We start from the raw sequence: 21048 nt of genomic DNA on the forward strand, positions 1-21048 counted from the left end.
ACAGGCAAAGCACCTTTCATTTTAATGCTATATAAACTCTTTGGATAGGTACGTAGTACATATGCATAACCCAAGTGAAATATAATAGCAACCATCACTCAGACTAGCAAAGTGCCAGTTTAACGATTGCTGAGAAAAAGTGTCAGCAACTTCCAATGGGTTAGAGAAACTGTGAACACAAAGATAAACTAGAAACAAAGTGAAAAATGTGCAACTTGTATTTTGTTTAAAGACAGAACTCAAGACAACAAAACACAGATACTGTAAATATTAGGCACCATAATCAATATGAGCCAACAATATTTAAACTTGATTCAGGCTACATCCAGAACTGGTCTCTTATTTACAAATATTTAAATTAAATATAACCTGAAATGTTCATTACATACAGAGTAAGAAAGAAAACTATACAACTCTGAAAGATACAGCATTTCATTTAAACAATTACATTAACTGGTACTATTCAGCTTAAATGTATAGTTCATGTTTTTATGACACCTTCCAGAAAATCCTTCTCAACCATCTCTTCAATTTTTTGCCTTGCTTTGCTGTAGAATGTTTTTTGGTTCTCCATTTTTAGGTCCTTATTGGGGAAAGAATTTGGGTAAAGGACAGGGCTCCCTGAGTGTCCAACACATCTGCTTGTGACTTTGCTATTAAAAACCTGGCTGAGTACATTGAAGAAAGGGAGAAGCTGCTCAATGCTGCGGACAGTATAGATGGTTAACAGCAAATGACCTGGTTCCCAACTTAATGTTTTCCCTGAGCTGTCCTCCTCTGGGTTTTTCTGTAAATACAGATAAATATGAAATAGTACAGAACAAGCAGAAAATTTAAGAGATTAAAACATTTCAGTACATTGCTACCAGCAGAACAGCTTTTAAATACTGCCCTGGAGATTCACTCATCTACTAAAGCAGACTTGTTCTTTGGCATCAGTGTTCTTATCTTAGTCTGTTGCCAATATTACTGAAGATACAAATCCCAGAACAGAGACATTAAAATAAAATTAAACATTTTTATTGGAGAGCAACAGTCCTGATATTTCAGATCATCTGTGCAAAGATTTATTTCTATAATAATGTTTTATAGTCTGACATGTAGAGTCTCAACAGACATTTCTCAGAGCATGAAAGTTAAATTACTTACCTGAAATGTGTGTGTCTCAGAAGACATTGTCCATAAACTTAGGTTACATATATGTGCTTTGGGCATTGTTTGACAGAAGAAATTTCTGGAACCCTACCACTAAAGGCAGCAGTCATAAGCCAAAAGTTTAAAGGGTGTGTGCATATATGTATATACGTCCCTCCTTTAGGGTTTTTTATAGCATTAATCACTGTAATACCTACTGTGCATTACATTGTAGTCTTTAACCATCCGTTCCCCTTTTGATCCAAATTACCATCATAACTATACCCTAAGCTAGAAAATGACCATGGCTATGCTAACACTTAAGCGGATGTGGCTGCACATTGCTCTACGTGGACGAGTATAGTATATTGGCAGTGTTCCTTCTACCACAAAGCAGCTGTACCCAGCTGTGTTGTAGCAGTAGTTGGTGCTTATTCCTGAGGGAAGGAGGAAGAGGAAAAGCATCACACCAATGAGTCATGTCTTGAAATGCCTCTGATCTGTGCCTCCCCTCTCACTGTGGCTGTAGCACATTCAGAATAAGGAGTGGAGACTGGAGAGTTATCAAAGGAAACACCATGGGTCCTGAGCAGACAGCATGAGAGCAATGTGAGAAGCCCCTAACATCAGGGGATGTGAAAATCAGAAGAGGTGTGAGAATAGATTTACTTACTGTTTACTCACATTTCAGCCCCTGGGTAACTACAGATTTATTCAAAATATTATATTCTATGAACAACATATTTTTTACCCTTTAAATAACATTAAGCATCTTTTTGAAACTAAGACCTAGGGGGACATCTCCATTATGTAAAACAGTCCTCAAAATGCTGGACAATATATTCTATTTAGTATTTTTCTTCAGCAGTGAAACTGTTTAGTTCGCTGATACAACTTAAAACTGTCACTTATTTGGCAAAATTTCTTGAGTAAAAACAGGCTGTGTAACAAATCAGCAAGAAGGATCTAGAATTCTAATACAGAATGAGTTGCTGACCCCATGCCTTTTTAAAAAAAATAGTACTTTGGCCAAGTCATAACTTAACTTCGTCTTGTCAGTGCAGCTGGAGAAATAGGTTTAAAACTTAAATTATTGATTAAAACAACAACAACACTTTTTCACAGTGTTCATTAGCATTGTATTCAGAGAGGAAGGGAATTTCTAATGTTGATTTTGAGAGTATTGCTTCAAGGTGGACACTTGTGGATGGGGTTATTCCAAAAATAATCATCACCATTTACTCATTACAAAACATTAGTGGAGTAGTGCTAGAAGTGATCAACCAAAGTGTATCTATGCAAATTACACTAATTGGTCTGGATGTGATCAATGAAGTACAAATCCATCTATGTCATTTCTGTGGCATTTCTTCACCTTGGTATCTAAGCAAATTACACTAATTTGTCTGATAGATAAATGACAGGTACTTTGACACAGAGACTAGAACATAAGTATGTGCTTGGTTTCTGATGTGTGGTAGAAGCAGTTTTGTTGTTTAAATCCTATGATGGTTGTATTCCTTTTGCAAATCTATTTCTTAAAATCCCTTTTACTTAGAGAAGCTGGCTGAACAAAAATACGCTTCTCCTCTGTAGTCATCTACATAAATAGACGTATTTAGGACTCTATTCTTTTGTCTTCATCCAAATATCCATAACTCTGCCTCTGAAGAGAGTTATCCCCTTTTGCATTTCTTATTGAAATCCAGATACCACACATGGCTGTGAGCATCAGGTGGTAACAAATAAGTTTTTGTTTCACAACTCAAGCATCAAAGGCCACCCTCACCTGATGCTTGGCCATCTCCACTCCCTCCAAAATCATCATTTTAAAGTCCTCCTGCTTGTCCTGTGGAAGGAAAGAGGAGAACTTTCAGACCATGTTCCATAAATTAAAATAATACTTAGCCATGAAGGCTTTGTAGTTGGCAATTTGGGTGTTGAGTTTTACCAGAAGTTCCCTGTCCCAAAAGGGCCCACTGTCTTCAGTCATAACCTGGGGACATCAGACTGTGGAGTTAGTGTGTGGAGAAGGAGGCTAATGACAGAAAGAAATTCCAGTATGTTTTTCTGTTTCTTGTCATAATGCTGACTCAACGCACCTCCTTCAGCCAACAGTGCTTGAGGAACATCAAACTGCATGAATCTCGCTATCAGTCAAGGTGTCCTGAAGCTAAAGTAAGCTCAAGTGACACATCCTGCCAATAAATTGTACACTCCAAGAGAAACACACTGCTATCTTCATCAGTATTCTTCCACTGCAATTAGAAAGAAACAATAGACTGGAAGCTGATATTTATTATCTGACTCCCATTCCTCTCACCCTTGTACTCCCAGTTTGTGGTTCACAATTTGTAACTGCTGCCTTGACTAGAGGATTCTAGAAGTTTCTGGAAACTTAGTAAGTTCTTGAAACACACTGTGAAAGTTTAAAAAAATTTGGATCTCAACATCAGTACGTACCAGCAGAGAATTAATATTATAAATCAGTCGGCAAGACTATTTTGGAATGCATCATATGCCTAAGCAATGTAGAATACTGTACCTTCAAACATCAAGCAAGGAATATACAGTATTTAAAAATTCATATAATGATACAGACTAAATCTGATTAGCATTGCACTATGGGAAGAGGAGCTTATCGGGGTGATTTTCCTAGCTCATCAAAAACAAGGTGAAGAATCTTGACTTGCACCACATATTTTGCTTGAAATTCCTGTAGGTTTTGAGCCTTTGGTTTAATGGTACATATACACCTATAACACTAAATCACCCCACACATTTTCACACAGCAAATAACTACAGCAATAGTTTTTTTCCCCTAAAGAGACAATTCAAGTGGGAAGTAAATTTTCCTGGAGTGGTTAAATACAGGATATCAGCATATGCCATCACCAGGGGTGTAACAATATTCAGATGCAGCAATGAGTCCTGTGGCACCTTATAGACTAACAGACGTATAGGAGCATGAGCTTTCGTGGGTGAAGACGTGGATATTAGTCTATAAGGTGCCACAGGACTCTTTGCTGCTTTTACAGTTCCAGACTAACACGGCTACCCCTTTGATAATATTCAGATGGGCTTCCAAGAATAAACTCAAAGTTAGCATCCCTGCAAAACTTCGAAATGTCCCTCTACTATCACTTCTATCGTTTGTCTAAGCTTGCCAAGCCATCCTTCCCCCTTGCAGTCTTTGCCCTTGTTCTTGGTTCCATCTCCACCTTAGTAGTGGCAAATGTTTTCAAAGCTACCATCTAGTGTTTTTCCCGCTCCGTGGGAGCAGTGGGAGCTTTCCCCACCTCAGCTGGTCCTCTGTTCAATCCCTCACTTTCCAGCCAGCAAGAGGTTCAACAACATAGGTAGTTCTCTATCTCTTTCTGCTGTCTGTGCTTTATAATTGTTAGTGGAAATAATTCCAATGGAAAGGCAATGGTACAATCGCTGGGGGATGGAGGACAAGTCTCCAAAATGTTTCTGTTCCACCCTCACCCGCTGGAATAATGGAAGATTGGCAAAACTGAAAAAGCTCCTCTCCTTTTCAGCTCTTCTCCCTCTTCACAAAGTACCCCAACCCACTTCCCCCCATTGCTCTCATTTCTCCCTCTCAGAGTTGCTGCCATTGTTCCCTGCCTCCCTCTCTCAGGCCACCAGGGGAACAACAAGTACCAGCTGTTTACATGTTTATCCTGTTCATATCTCCAGTTCAGTAATTCTTCCACTTCTGCTGACAGATATGTTACTTTGCCTGAAGACTTAAAACTAGCTTTTCTTGGATTCAGGTGTTAAAATTGCTTTACAAAGCTAGAAACCCAGCCCTTCATGGCTCTGCCTAGTTTTAAGACAAATTACTTTATTTTTTAATAAAGTTTGGTTTCTAAATATTTGTGAGCATTTTCCAGGAGCAGAAACACTTTCCTATTTTAGTAGGTAAATTATCATACAATTGTCTATAAATAGCTACTAGAAAGTGGTTGGTTTTTATATTAAAATATATTTAGGATTTGGAGGGTACAGTTTTATTCATTATCTTTTATTAATGACAAAAGATGTAATTGGCTATGTCATAACTAATGAACAAAGTATATTTCAAATACCCAATTATATTTTTTCATTATTTGAGACTCACTTTGATTTGAAACTTTCACTCAAACATAGGCATGCTAGCACACTTGGCAGTGCCCCTTTAATTTTATATAGAAAAGTGAACAATGCTGCTAGTTACTGTACATGCAGCTTTACAAAGTAAAACAAAACAAGGAAAAAGTAAATACCTTTGCTCTTTTCCGCAGCAGTTTTGCTAATCGAACCACATATGGTTTAAATTCCCTTTGATGCGTGCCCTGTCTTCGTACCTCCAAACCTGAATCATCTGATACTTCTGGAATAAAAGCCCACCGATACCTGTCAAAAGGCAACATAGTCACAGGTTGTTCATATCAAACAGGGGACTTTTAAGCTAGCTAGAGCCCCATGATATTATCATAAAAATGAGGGATCTATAAAACCTTGTCAGATTTTCTTATAAAGAAAGAAAAATTAGGCTCCTTCAGGAGAGGAAGAAAAGGTGGCTTGTACCATAAACACCATTTTCAGAAAAGGGAAAGAGACTACAGCAACACTGAAAATAAAACGGTGTTTCCTTTTCCCTCTTGTGTTTCTTCACTGACAATTGAAGGACCGATTCAGGATAGCAAAAGGAAGAGACGGTAGAGGAGGAGGAGAAGCAATATGGTACCCAGGTCACTATTCTGTCCAAAGAAAACCTACAGTGATTTTGAAATGTGCAACAAAACACCTGAGGTAGTTTTATATATTTGCAAATTAGTGCTGTACTTTTCTTGGTTCAGCCACAAATCTGGAAGCTCTTTTGTAAGGTAAAACCTAAATCAAGTTGTGAGCCAACAGCCTCTGCCTCTGATCACATAACACTGTAGAATTGGTTAGGTACATCATGCCCTGTAGTGGGAGTTGAAGAAATTGCCTTCCCTCAATAATCAAGTATAGGCTACAAGAGGCAGGACAAGACAGACTAATGTCTGATCCAATAAGACTAATATGTTTCTATGAATGTACAATAATGAACAAAGAAAATTATCAATTAAAAATCCTTTACTGAAAGCCACTGTCATACGGTTTGGTTACTAACAGAAAGTAGGACAGTGTGAACAGTTCAGTTGGGAACCTGAGCCTGCCTAGAAAATCAGGGTGGATTCAAAATTCTAGTGACACAATCATCTGAGGCTTATGAATGTTGGTAGACTTTGACTGATTTGCAGCGTGATCAGCCCACTTTCTCCTTCACCCCACATATTTTTCCTACAAACAAGGCAGTTAGAGCTGACTGAATTCTGCAGGGGTCGTTCAAACGCAATGGCAAGGAGTCAGTCCCTCTGAATCACCCAAAGGCAAGAGTTGGGATATGCAGTCAGTCATACATCCTGCTCTGTTCTGGGGTTGGATGCCCCATCACTGGGATCTTCAGTGGATGACAAACAGGGCCAGCTCCAGGCACCAGTGAAGGAAGCAGATGCTTGGGGCGGCCAATGGAAAGGGGCGGCATGTCCGGGTCTTCGGCGGCGGGTCCCTCAGTCCCTCTCTTCCTCTTTGAGCTGCTGCCATAGTGCTGCCGAAGAGGAAGAGAGGGAGTGAAAGACCTGCTGCTGAATTGCTGCAGAAGAATGAAGCGGAGCTACTGCCGAAGTGCCACCGATCGGCTTCATCTTTTTTTTTTTTTTTCTCCCCCTCACTTTGCCGCTTGGGGCGACAAAAAAGCTGGAGCTGGCCTTGATGACAAGTAACTACTCCTCCATCTTTTAGCTTCTGCGGGCAAATCTCAGGTAAGACCAATATTCACCAGCCCACCTGGATCTTGGAGAGGGCAGTTTACACCCATGGACACCATAACGAAGGGGTGGCCACTAATCCCCAAAAAGCAACCTCCTGCAAGTAGATCATGCAGGATTCACGTCAAGTTTAGATTTTACAGTCTTCTGAACAGATACTGTGTCTGAATTAGTCTCTGAGAGACATGTAAGCATACTTCTGGATGCTTGAAAATTATTAACAAAAGCAAGATACCCAAGTACACTTAAAATTACAAATGCATAAATTATTTCTAAAATGCACTACTTGATCACTACTTATTTTGCTTATCCATAAAGATACGAGTTCAGAACTCTGGCTCTCTCCTATTAGCGCTGTGCATATTTCAGACACTTAAAACTGAAGGAGATATGCACCTCCAAGCTCTGATCTAGACATCTGAAATGTCATCGAGTCAGGGAAAAAATGAAAACCTATATTTTTTTTTTAAGAGTTGATAAAACAATCCCTTTTAGTTCACTTTTAAAACATATCTGTAATTTTAAAGATACATGTGTATTCTGTTAATGATTTTGGAACTTCGTTTACATTTATTTTAGAAAAACATTTCAGTTCCCTTTTAAAAAAGTTAGTGTATTGCAATGTGGCTTCTTTCTGGCAAGAACAGAGACCTTCAGGTGTTCCGCTAACAATCTATCTCACCCTTACTCCAAAGACAGATATACCGAACTTTCTCCTAAGAATTCTAGTCCAATAAATAGACAATGTCCTGTAATAAGTACTACCGCCAGAAGCCATTTTAAATGCTACAAATAAAATTATGAATAATATAATTCCATTCAGATAAACATTAGTAGACCAGGGATAAATGTGTTCCTTTACACACCCGTTACAATGCATGTGGAAAACAGAACCAGGTTGTTAGCCCCAGTTCCATCCCTTGTGTGTTGTCTGAGCAGCGCGAAGGCAACATAATCATGCCATAGCTGACCAAGTGAGAATTACCCCAGCGGAGGGGATTTCTCAACTAGCATACAGGTGGCAGAGCGGACTCCTACACCCCACCTTCCAGTATGGGGTATGTTGAGAGAATAAAGCGGCCAGAGCAGAGCTCCCATCCTCTAGCAATTCTCAGTTGATGCACGGGCTGTCAATGTCTAACATGCACAGTTAAAAACAACAGGACAGATAGTCTTCAAATTAGTCCAAGATCAAGCATGGCAAATTTCATCCCAAATGAAATTTCTAAGTCACTGAAATACAAGGAGTTAGGATAGAATAGCCATCTATACCTTAATTACAGCATAGCTTTGCTACTGTAATATAGGGAAAATATTACACCACAGTATTCTAAGTCTGTATGTAAGGAAAATGTAATCTGTTGCTCTGGGTTAAAGACGTGAAGGGGGATTAGAAAAGAGAAAGGAAACAAAGGTTTTAAAAATTAGAATTTTACAAGACAGTAGCAAGACTTTCAAAAATGAAAACTATTTCATTTCCGTTTACTTACATCTGAAACTGAGGAAGATTTTCAGATGGTAATGCCAGGGCCAAGTCCAGAAATTTACAAGCAGACAAGTAAAGGTTTAACCACCTCTGGCTGTTGTATGATGTGGAGAAGCCATTGCCTCCTGTGTATGTTGTCTCTAGGCCAGCAACAGATGGGCCCGAAGTTCTAAAATTAAAGTATAATGAGTAGCTGTACAGGATAGTCAGAATGACTTTCCACCATTATGGGATGGTTTTCTCTTAGCATTTTGTTTTACAAAGATGCACATCTTTAATTTACCATGTGGAATCTAGTTCCTGGCAGGCAATCATCCAGATTAAGTGGGAGTCTGTTAATATGGCAATTATGTGGACTTAACTATATTTGGATAGAGATTTCCAAAGGCATAAAGGGAATGTTGCCTAATATATGCTGGTTAGCATATAAATATTGTATGCATTAAGCACTAATAACATTAAGCACAAATATTGTAACAGTGATGTAGCCTAAACTGGTCTACACCATCATCCTGTTCACTTATGCTAAGTATCCCATAACTGTTTGCATTTTCTGAAGTAAGCATTTGGCATAAGCAGATAAGAAACTTGTCAAAATCAAGATACATTCATTCTCTGTCTTAGTACAAGCTAGGGGAGAACCTTCACTGACTAGTACCTGGAATGCTAGTATCCAAAACAAATATGAGGAAGGAACAGTACAAGTTAGGGAACTGGGACAAACTGATGGATTGGATTTTAGTGATGTGTAAGGAGGTGTGTCTCTTGTAAAATCATATGAATAATGTCAGCTAAAATGTGCAACCTGGGGAGCACACCTTCTGCCTAAGGTGAATGTAACATCACTGCATGGGACTGCTCTTCAGAGACTGGTATCGTACAGAACCTATTTCCTGTGCCATATTAATAAAATGGACTGACATTGGTTATTTGGTCTCTTGAATATATTTCATAATTACCAAAGTGTGGTCAAGCAACTGACTATACAATTTATTAGCAGGGAGCTAAGAAAAAGCAAACAGGAGTTAAGCTCGTATCTCCCCTTTGTGCCTTTGAAAAATCTGCCTCAAAAGCAGGGGCATAGCCACAGGTGGGCCTGGGTGAGCCACGACCCACCCACTCAGGCCCCGGCTCTGGCCCCAGCGCTTGCCCCGCTCCGTCCACCCGGCGTTCTAGCCGGAGAGTGGGGTCAGGGGCTCGCCCTGCTCCGTCCACCCGCCTGGCGCTCTAGCCAAATAGCAGGGTTGGGGCTGCTTGCCTGCCCGCAAGTCCCTGCACCCTGACCCCGCTCCCCGGCTGGAGCGCCGGGTGGGCAGAGTGGGACAAGCCCCCCGTGCCCTGCTCCCGCTCTCTGGGTGTGCACCTAGGCCCAGAAGGGCCCCTGGCCAACATGTCCATCGCCCCCAGCAAGGCCAGCTGGAGAGGGTGGGGGAGAAGTGGCCCCGATCCTTCCTGCCCCCTTTCATTACCCACCCACCACAAGTCGGGGTCCACCCATGTTTCCCGTCCTGGTTACGCCCCTGCTATAAAGCTATGACTATACAAACTGTGTGGGAACTGTGAGCCTAGGAATGGACAACAAAACTAGAAACATACGATTTTCATGTTTTTAAATATTTCAAAACAAATTTTCATTATATTTCACAATACCCTTATAGACCCCATGTAAAATAATCCAAAGTACACATTATGGAAACATGTAAAGTTTATTCATGCAACTTGACCCACTGACTGCAATGGGACTATTTGCAGAATTTAAAATATTCTTGAAAAAGGGGTTACATGATTTAACATAGTTATTTATTAGTAGTTAGTGGTGAGGTTTTTGTTTGTGTTTTTTTAAAACAGAAAGTCCAAATATAATGTCCTGGTACTGCAGTAAGATTCAAATATTCTTCATCTGAACTTGAACAATTTTTCTATGACAAACTATTTCTACATATTAATACAACTGTCCTATAGGACTGCAGAAGACTACAGGGTATCATAAAATTGAACAAACGAGCAGAAATTAATTCAATTTTACCTTGAAATATCTTCATCAGCAGTGAGTTCTTGTTCCATCAGTAAAAACACTTGTACCTGAAGGTCAAATTCTATATTTTAAAAACATTTTATTTTTAATGGATTGTCTCAGGGTAAAGGTCTGCAGCCTGAAAAGGGTTAACAGGTCCTGACTGGTCACATGACTGCTCAGGGCAGAGTATAAAAAAAAGCAGCAGTTGGGTCAAAGGAAAGCTAAGGGGAAGAGTGTGCTTTCTCCCTTCCAGGCTGGCTAAAGCAGGAAAAGCTTCCAGGGAATTACTGCCCAGTTTTTTAGTTGATTTTTGAGAGGATTTGAAGAATAATACACAAGCCCTAAGGAAAGAGCCTTAACGGGACTGAGATTTGGAGCTTTATTTCCATTCCCTGGCTAATGAAATCACCCATCAGCCTACTTGGCCATACAGGACCAGACTCTCAATGATGGTTCCATCCCTTTTTGCTGCCTGAATAGTGCAGAGGGAAAGTAATCTGGCTGCCACTGTCCAGCAATTCCCCCACTGGAGGGGATTCTCAACTAGTGTAAAGTCAGAACAAACTCCTATGCCAACCTCCTGCACTTCCAGAATAGGAGATATGCCAGGGAAGCAAAGGATATGGTGGGAGTGTAGGGAAGCAAGAGTGGAGCCCCAGTACCATGTGCTAATTCTCAGATGAAATGTGATCTTTCAGGGACCGTAGTCAGCTGTATCGAATTAGAGCAATCCCAAAATTGGTCTAACTTATGTCAGGACTAAGGGAATCAAGCAGCTGTAACCAGCCCCCAGACAGCCACATCATCTCTTCTGTTCTGAGCATATCTTGCACAGGGGAGAATGTGCTACACCTCTACCCCAATATAACGCGACCCGATATAACACAAATTCGGATATAACGCAGTAAAGCAGTGCTCCGGGGGGGGAGGGGCTGCGCACTCCGGTGGATCAAAGCACGTTTGATATAACACAGTTTCACCTATAACGCAGTAAGATTTTTTGGCTCCTGAGGACAGCGTTATATCGGGGTAGAGGTGTACTTAATATTTAGATCGCTGCTATTCTCCCAAGTTATTTTAAACATATTTATTGCATAATTATATTCTGAAAATCTCAAGAACACCTTTTTCTAGCTAATTTACCAGCATTTATTGCATGGAACAAGAAGATACAGAACGTCATTATGCTATCTTTCCTCTCCCGGAGTGCAACCAGGGTTCAGATTAGTCTCCAGCAAAATTCAGAATTTAATTTAACACCTCAATGCTGCTCTAATTTAAGCCAACTGGTAATGGCACTCCAACGGGCCACTCTGATAACCAAGAATCACTGGATCACAGGGTGCTCTGGCTATCAACCACTTCTACTCCTGAAACATCCCAACAGGAGGAATCCCCAGTTGGCCGTTTAAAGGCAGTGCTCTGTCCCATTTGTGATAGAGCAGAGCCAAAGCTCTGGCTGTACACATGTCTGGTTACAAAAATATAGCCATAAAGTGCCGTGAATCATCACTGATTACCAATATAACAAGTCTTTCAGATCCCTCTACTTGATGTCATCAGCATCAGAAGGGGCTAAATGACTGGTAAGGCATCCGCAAGGAAGAAGCAAGTGAAAGTAGTGAGGGAGCAGGCATGTTGGGGGGGAAGCAAGCTTACTTTGGCAGGAAGTGAACTGGTAAGTAGGAGCAAAGAAGGAATGAACATTGAGGGAGGTGCAAAGTTACTTCAGGATGCAAGTGGGAGCAGGGAACGAACAAAGACTGGAAATTGAAAAAATAAAATATTTTCTGTATGGCTTAACTGATCACAAAAGCCATACAGACATTTTATTTGATTTGAGGAAACAGATGTTATCAAGACTGTGCAAAGAAGTCAGCATTCAGTTTAAATGGTGACCATTGTACATTTAAATGTACATAACGTAACTATAACTTATTTCCCTGGGGCAACTCAAACAGATATTCAGGTATTAAGTTACCTATGCACCATCAGTTTTCCAAATCATGAATGCTAACTACAACTCACCAGTTCAGTGATCATGGTAGGCCAAAGTGAGGTAAGGTGCTGTGGAGACATTCTTAAAAGCAATACTCTGAAAAACAGGAACACTTGAGAGTGAAGGGTGGGCACTTGAGGCAAACGGAGACTTTCTACCAGCCTTTCTGAAACAGAAAGCCAACAAGGATTCCTCAGTTTATAATAGCTCTGGTTAGCTTTTTAGTTTTCCAGTCAGTTTATTCTTGTTAGAGTTAAATATATTTTAATATTAATATAAGTAACTATATTTTATTCCTTTTGTCAATGTCCAAAATAAATTGTGTGAACCAAATATTTATATGACTGCAAAACAAACAGTTTTGTTCCCTATGCTACATTACATTGTTTATCTATACGAGAGTTTGATTCATTCCAAAGAGAAGAACAACAGATTATAAAGGTGTGACCTCTATTTCTAGCAAAAGATATGTGGTAAGAGCTAGAGTAACTCATGTTTACCGTATGAAAATATTGTACTATTACTATGCTGTATATTACACTGAGACTACTCTGTCCTCAGATGCTTTTTATGTAAACCTGATTACTGCGAGTTCCAGCTCATCACCTACATTGCAGTATCCAACGAGTAAAGAGATAGCCTCTCAAGTAGCAAACGTCCACACCGTCCACACACAGTTCAGACAAGAAAAACAACCAGATATCATGAACAGGCCAGACCTACAGCTAGTTACTAGCTGATCATAGAATCATAGAATATCAGAGTTGGAAGGGACCTCAAGAGGTCATCTAGTCCAACCCCCTGCTCAAAGCAGGACCAATTCCCAGATAAATCATCCCAGCCAGGGCTTTGTCAAGCCGGGCCTTAAAAACCTCCAAGGAAGGAGACTCCACCACCTCCCTAGGTAACGCATTCCAGTGTTTCACCACCCTCCTAGTGAAATAGTTTTTCCTGATATCCAACCTGGACCTCCCCCACTGCAACTTGAGACCATTGCTCCTTGTTCTGTCATCTGCCACCACTGAGAACAGCCGAGCTCCATCCTCTTTGGAACCCCCCTTCAGGTAGTTGAAGGCTGCTATCAAATCCCCCCTCATTCTTCTCTTCTGGAGACTAAACAATCCCAGTTCTCTCAGCCTCTCCTCATAAGTCATGTGCTCCAGACCCCTAATCATTTTTGTTGCCCTCCGCTGGACTCTTTCCAATTTTTCCACATCCTTCTTGTAGTGTGGGGACCAAAACTGGACACAGTATTCCAGATGAGGCCTCACCAATGTCGAATAAAGGGGAACGATCACGTTCCTCGATCTGCTGGCAATGCCCCTACTTATACAGCCCAAAATGCCGTTAGCCTTCTTGGCAACAAGAGCACACTGTTGACTCATATCCAGCTTCATATCCACTGTGACCCCTAGGTCCTTTTCAGCAGAACTGCTACCTAGCCATTCGGTCCCTAGTCTGTAGCAGTGCATGGGATTCTTCCGTCCTAAGTGCAGGACTCTGCACTTGTCCTTGTTGAACCTCATCAGGTTTTTTTCTGCCCAATCCTCTAATTTGTCTAGGTCCCTCTGTATCCGATCCCTACCCTCTAGTGTATCTACCACGCCTCCTAGTTTAGTGTCATCTGCAAACTTGCTGAGAGTGCAGTCCACACCATCCTCCAGATCATTAATAAAGATATTAAACAAAACCGGCCCCAGGACCGACCCTTGGGGCACTCCACTTGAAACCGGCTGCCAACTAGACATGGAGCCATTGATCACTACCCGTTGAGCCCGATGATCTAGCCAGCTTTCTATCCACCTTACAGTCCATTCATCCAGCCCATACTTCTTTAACTTGGTGGCAAGAATACTGTGGGAGACAGTATCAAAAGCTTTGCTAAAGTCAAGGAATAACACATCCACTGCTTTCCCCTCATCCACAGAGCCAGTTATCTCATCATAGAAGGCAATTAGGTTAGTCAGGCACGACTTCCCCTTCGTGAATCCATGCTGACTGTTCCTGATCACTTTCCTCTCCTCTAAATGTTTCATAATTGATTCCTTGAGGACCTGCTCCATGATTTTTCCAGGGACTGAGGTGAGGCTGACTGGCCTGTAGTTCCCCGGATCCTCCTTCTTCCCTTTTTTAAAGATGGGCACTACATTAGCCTTTTTCCAGTCATCTGGGACCTCCCCCGATCGCCATGAGTTTTCAAAAATAATGGCTAATGGCTCTGCAATCTCACCCGCCAACTCCTTTAGCACCCTCGGATGCAGCGCATCCGGCCCCATGGACTTGTGCACGTCCAGTTTTTCTAAATAGTCCCGAACCACTTCTTTCTCCACAGAGGGTTGGTCACCTTCTCCCCATGCTGTACTGCCCAGTGCAGCAATCTGGGAGCTGACCTTGTGCGTGAAGACAGAGGCAAAAAAATCATTGAGTACATTAGCTGTTTCCACATCCTCGGTCACTAGGTTGCCTCCCTCATTCAGTAAGGGGCCCACACTTTCCTTGATTTTCTTCTTGTTGCTAACATACCTGAAGAAACCCTTCTTGTTACTCTTAACATCTCTTGCTAACTGCAACTCCAAGTGTGATTTGGCCTTCCTGATTTCACTCCTGCACGCCTGAGCAATATTTTTATACTCCTCCCTGGTCATTTGTCCAATCTTCCACTCCTTATAAGCCTCTTTTTTGCGTTTAAGATCAGCAAGGATTTCACTGTTTAGCCAAGCTGGTCGCCTGCCATATTTACTATTCTTTCTACACATCGGGATGGTTTGTTCCTGCAACCTCAATAAGGATTCTTTAAAATACAGCCAGCTCTCCTGGACCCCTTTGCCCTTCATGTTATTCTCCCAGGGGATCCTGCCCATCTGTTCCCTGAGGGAGTCTAAACTATAAACTATTCTAAATTACCAAGACAATGAGAATGGAGAAAAACCCAGATCCAAATAGCCTGGAGCAGTTCACTTCCATCTGACACAATGGTTGGAAAGAACTGAGGCAGTAGAGGGCACAGCACCCCTTATATAGGATCACACTTAGAATGTTTGGTGATGCGGGCGTGGGGGTGCAAGTGCTCTAACAAACACTGCTTGGAGAAAGTGTACCATTAGACACACAGAGTCTGAACTTTCTGAAGAAACACTGACTCATGAAGAGGGTCCCTGAAAAGGATCAGGGAAAGTGGGTGGGAGAAGAGGATGGACAGGAATTGGATATAGTATCCCAGTCACATAGTGCTTGGGAGCTACTTGTCTGTTGTTATGGATTCCCAGTCTTTGAAGAAGTGGAACAATCTGTCCCCAGAAGGATGAGAGATAGCAGAAAGATTGCTGATGACTGCATTGATATGCCCAAGGAAAATGTCAAATATATTGCTTTCCCACAACTGAGGGCAGGCTGGTTGATTTGAGTTGGAGCTAAAGGACCACCTTCTCTGTGACTTGTGCCTCCTCCTAAAAGTCATTCTGCCCCAAAGGGTTTTCAGGCTGCTGAGAGTATTGTTGTTGCAGGGTCTTGTACTGCTCTCTCTCAGGGGCAGGGGTAAAGGCCTTCAACAAACAGAGGATAGCATGGGAGTTTTTAAATGAGTGTAAAGTTTCATCAGTTTTGTCAGAGAAGAAAAATTGACCATCAAAAGGGAGGTCATCTATGGTTCGTTAGATGTTAAGGGCTATGCTGGAGTTTTGTAATCACAAGGTTTTCCTCATTGTTATTGCAGGGGTCATTATCCTGGAAGAAGCATCTGTGACAGAGTGCTGACTGGAGCGATATGTGGCCACAAGATGGCGTTCTGCAAGGAAAGCTCTAAACTCCTCCCTTACCCCCTACAAGAAACCTACTCCCTTTCTTCAGGAAGCTTGTCAGTAAACTTGGACATTGCACCCCAGTTTACAAAGTTATATTTGGATAACAACACCCACCAGTTAGCTATGCACATGCTGCATTTTTCTCCTCAATAAGTCAAGCACTTGAACTCTCTCTTTGGGATTTGATCTGATGCTCCTTTGGTGTGATTTCTCACTGGCAGCAGTGACCATGAAGAAGTTGGGGGCAAAGGGGAATAAAAGCACTCAAAGCCTTGATCGGGACATTATATTTTCGGTCTCTGTACTTGGCTATCAGCACTAAGGAGGCTGGCATGTGCCACAAGGTCTTTGCCAGTTCCAAAACAGTCTCATATATAGAGAGAGCTAGCCTCCCAGGGACTGTCACCTGAAGAACGTCCAAAAAGCTTGAGAATGTTCTCTTGTACAAGCTCAGCTTGACTGCCCAATGCTGCTGATACCCTCCTCAGTAGGTCTCGATAAAATTTGAAATCCTCCAAAACTGGAGACGAGGAATCTGAGGCAATGGAATTAACTGGTGAGGGCAACGACAAAATAACAGCGGCCAGTGTGTCCTCTTGTAGTAGAATGCACTCCTTTGGCAATGGTTCATCCTGCAGAACTGGTTTCTCGGGGTGACCAGTATCTCCATGGGCCTCCAAGATATGAGAACAGCCTGGTGACCTTCTGCTCAAGTGTGCCAGTGATCAAGACCTGGAAGAGTGGGAGATACACCAAGAGTTACAAAAAGGCCACTAAGGAAACATGCAGGGAATAGGCAACCAGTAGGAACCAGGCCAGGCTGATCTATCTCTGATATATGAAAGGTCCTGTTCTTGGTACCAATGCTTTCCTTCAGGAGCTGGTCAAAGACTCGCTAGACCGACTGCACCTAAGAAAGGATGGTGAAGAGGAGGGAGAATCTGAACTCAATTGCCAAGCAGCATCCGAATGGTTAGTAGGGAATAGGGATGCTAGCCCTGAAATGGTCACTTGGCATTCTGATTTATCTGTGGCCCATTGAGAAGAGGTCAATATTGGTGCTGATGCCAAACTAGTAGCTAGTACTGCAAACGCACCTCAAGATGTGGAGGGACTTGGTACCAAGAAATACATTGTTGTTGGTGCAAAAATGTAAGTCACAGTCAGTACCCAGCATAAGGATTGCGGCAATACTGAAGCCACAGATAGTCTTCAGTACTGAAGACTGAATCAAAGTCACATCTTTGCAGTGTTTCTTAGCTGGACTCGACAATGGCGCTGTTGAGAGTGTCTCTACCAGATCCATAGATTTGGATGAGCCAAGAACAGGAGGAGGTGTCTCTAGTACAAAGGACTCCAGCACCCCAGGGGAGACAAGGGTACAGAGACAAAGCAAATCCTTTGCTGTCTCATAAGCCTGTGGGGTCATTGGTGGTAATAATGCTGGTGCCAGAACCATGTTCCTTGGTATTGGACTCAATGTCCGTCCCAGAGACAGTACCAATAGTACTGGTAAGTAAGGTACCAATACTAGTAAGGTACCAATATGTTCCTGCGACAATATTGGGGAGACATGGTCAACTGCCAGTTCCACCTTGAGTGACTGAGGAGTTCCAGTGATGTTCTATGTCCGTCTTCAAAGAAGAAGAGTCCTTTTTCAAACTGAACTAGCTCCAGTCTTTTTTATGGGTCCCCTTTCAGGTCATTTCTTTCTCCAAAGAGGAGAGTCCAAGCCCAGGGTCTGTCAGAAATCACTGAATCCTCTGTAGCAGCCCAAAAAATAGGGAGAGCAGTTGAGGTGGGAGGGGCTGAGGTGGATGTCATCGCCTGCTCCATGAGGGATTGCTTACGGTGCAGATCTCTGAAAATCTTCATCCTTTTCCTTGAAAGGACAGCAGATACCTCTCTTTAACAGATCCTTCACTAAGACACAAAAGGCAATGCAGAGTAGGTACCTCACACGGTAAGCCATGCTTAAAGCCAGGTGAGCGCATGCCACCAGAGCTTCACACTGAAAACTAATTAAAGCAGTAAGATAAACTAGCTATTGTGTACTAAGCATTACCTAACTATTAACAGGAAAAGGAGGCAGAGAAGTAACTCATTGACTGCACAGTCTAAAACAACCATGAGGTAAATCACCTGAGGAACTCTGACTCGGGCCATTGGTGGTGCAAAGGAAGTGAGGAGGGTAGGGATGGTACCACCCTTATGTAGACTCACAAGGGGCCATGAGCAGACTTAAGGCATGTGCATCACCGAGACAGGCACTGTTACAAAAAGCTCTGTGGCTTCAGCGCATTTGGCGCTCACACACCTGACTGGAATACACGTTCACAGCCACTCGAAGAACTATAAATATTACACATATCAATTTACAGCATACCACCAATGTCCTAGTCACACAATAGAGACATTTTAACAGATGTGTTTTCTAATTCTCTTCTTCCAAATATGATTTAACCCTTATATACATACATATGCACAATTATTAACTTCTTTTTCAAATACAATTTGCATTGAAACGCAACAAGATATGAAATAGCTTCTGATTGTCCTGATGTTAATAAAAGCCAAAAGTTCATTTTACAGATATCCACATAAATAAAAGGTACATGGCAGTAATATATTCATTTTTAAAGTCATCATAAAATGTCACACTTCTGTCTATGAAGTGTCATGCTTTCCTGTGGCACTATATATTAAGGGGGGGGGGTGGGGAAGAAACCATACACTTCACCGGCTATGTGAATCCCCTTCTTGTGGCTATTCCCTCCAAGAGACAAATTACCCCTTCCAAACAAGGCAGAAAAGTAGCTGAGTCACCTAAAAAAGGCAAGGACTGATTCTGTGGCTAAAATGAAAAACATAAGAAGAAAAGCTAGGAATGAAAATTAAGAAAAGGTAGGAGCTCAGTTAGGAACACTATCTCCTGTTCTCCTTATACAGGAAGCAGGATGATTTGACTACTAGTTACTGGATGAGTCCAAAGGGCCATACTACTGGTTCACAGTTTAGAGCTGCCTCCATAATCCATTCACCAGTGGACTCATTCACCAGTGATGGATTACAAGATGTGTTCTTCCTGGATAATACAAATCAGAAAATAAGTTAATGCTCTGGGTGACATAATTTTGAATTTGCTGACTTTTGTACATGAAGAATCTGAATAATAATTTTACATTTAATCATATAAAAGAATCTACAAGAGAAAAAGTATTTTTGGTAACAGCTATGGAACTTTTTTCTGTAGCTGTTGTTGTAAAGGCAACATCACATACTTTGCTCAAAATAAATGTTTACATTTCCTTTGTGAAATTGTACATTTTCCTATCAATATGGTATTGAAATGAAAAGAAATTATTTTATTTCAGTTTTTCCATTTTCACCCATCAATACAGATCTGAAGAAGTTTGAATATTACAAATATAATTCTCTTAACTTTATGGATGAATAAATTCATGTTTCTTATTCACCTGAGGTGATTAAGCAAAGGCTGCAGTCTCTCATCAGATTGTACAGCAGGCAGTGATCGTGCTGTCAGCGCAAGGGCCTTATTGGAAAGGAGCTTCAAAATACAAATCATGGAACAAGTGGACAAGGAAGATTATGGTTCTACCCATTTGAAGGAAGAACCACAGTGTATTATGATAACCTACAAAGACATCATGCCTAGAAGGAAGCTGTCCTGACAATCTGCATCATATCAGAGGGGGGGAAAGAGCCCTCTCCCAAATTCCTATAAAAGAGTTAACAGGAAGCAATAACAACCTCCAATGTTAATTACTGAACAAACTAACAGAAGAGCAGAACAAACAGCTACAGGAATTTGTAGAACCTGCAATATTTTCATCTAGGCCTACACACACCTACGTAGCTGAATGTACAGATAGGGGGGCATGTGAGCCTATAAACCATGTAAGTGAACAGCTTATAGGATATCCAGGGATATCGAGCAATTGATAAGATGACAGATGAGTGACATGATGCAGTGGGAAGTTAACTGGCAGTCAACAAGCCTATGTGCTCTACTGTCATTTGAAATCCAACCCTGCTCCCATTGAAAACAGCTGGAATTTTGTCAACAATTTCAATAGAGACAGGATCAGGCTCGTAGATTCCATTATGATTTCTATTATGAGGACTGTTAAAAATGAAATTCAGTGATAGTGGCTAATGCATACCAGAGCCCACAACACATCTACTTTATGACAAAGTATTCTTCAGCAACAATCACTTTTATTTAAAAAAGAAATTCTGGTAAATAATAATTTCTACTGACCTTGTATATCTGGAAGATATTTCTGGTACTGGTCCACTTCACTGCTAAAAATGGCAAAGGCCAGCCTCTTCAGAAGCATAGCTCGCTGTTCCAACTCTACATCCCGATTAGCAAACAGATTGAGTGAACTGCTCTGAGCCACGGCCACTCGTGCTAAGAGAGAAAAAGTGCTATCTTGAGACATACTTTTAATAGTAAAAGAAAGGCAACATTTATTTTATCACATGAATACAACCAGAAGTATGAAGACAGTTTTCAAGTCAACTGTGTAATTTGTACATATAAGTAAGATACTATTTAACCAAAATTAGCATATTTAAGAAACATATATTGAAAAAAACCTGGCAAATATACATATTGCCTTTATGTTAAATACAGACGCCCCCTGGGTTACACAAACCTGACTTACGCAAATCCGCACTTATGGAAAAAGTTCCGTAAGCTAGGAGGGTTTTTTTTGTTTGGGGGCTGGGGTTGCGTAATGGTC

General features: G+C 41.4%; 1 protein-coding gene across 3 annotated transcripts in view; it reads right to left on the reverse strand.

Moving 5' to 3' along the window:
• Positions 1-195: 195 nt before the first annotated feature.
• DOP1A (DOP1 leucine zipper like protein A) overlaps positions 196-21048 on the reverse strand; it is a 108739-nt gene continuing 87886 nt past the window's right edge. For 2 of the 3 annotated variants that reach the window (XM_054023326.1, XM_054023325.1), the window contains 7 exons: positions 20562-20714; positions 12509-12645; positions 10490-10545; positions 8468-8632; positions 5406-5535; positions 2924-2983; positions 196-787 (listed from right to left, as the gene is read on the reverse strand). In XM_054023326.1, the coding sequence (XP_053879301.1) occupies positions 482-787; positions 2924-2983; positions 5406-5535; positions 8468-8632; positions 10490-10545; positions 12509-12645; positions 20562-20714 (1007 nt within the window). In that variant the 3' untranslated portion in view covers positions 196-481. The remainder of the gene's footprint in view (positions 788-2923; positions 2984-5405; positions 5536-8467; positions 8633-10489; positions 10546-12508; positions 12646-20561; positions 20715-21048) is intronic. The other variant, XM_054023327.1, reaches the window with a different exon arrangement.

This window comes from Malaclemys terrapin, chromosome 3 (assembly GCF_027887155.1).
Source record: "Malaclemys terrapin pileata isolate rMalTer1 chromosome 3, rMalTer1.hap1, whole genome shotgun sequence".
NCBI classification, from domain to species: domain Eukaryota; kingdom Metazoa; phylum Chordata; order Testudines; family Emydidae; genus Malaclemys; species Malaclemys terrapin.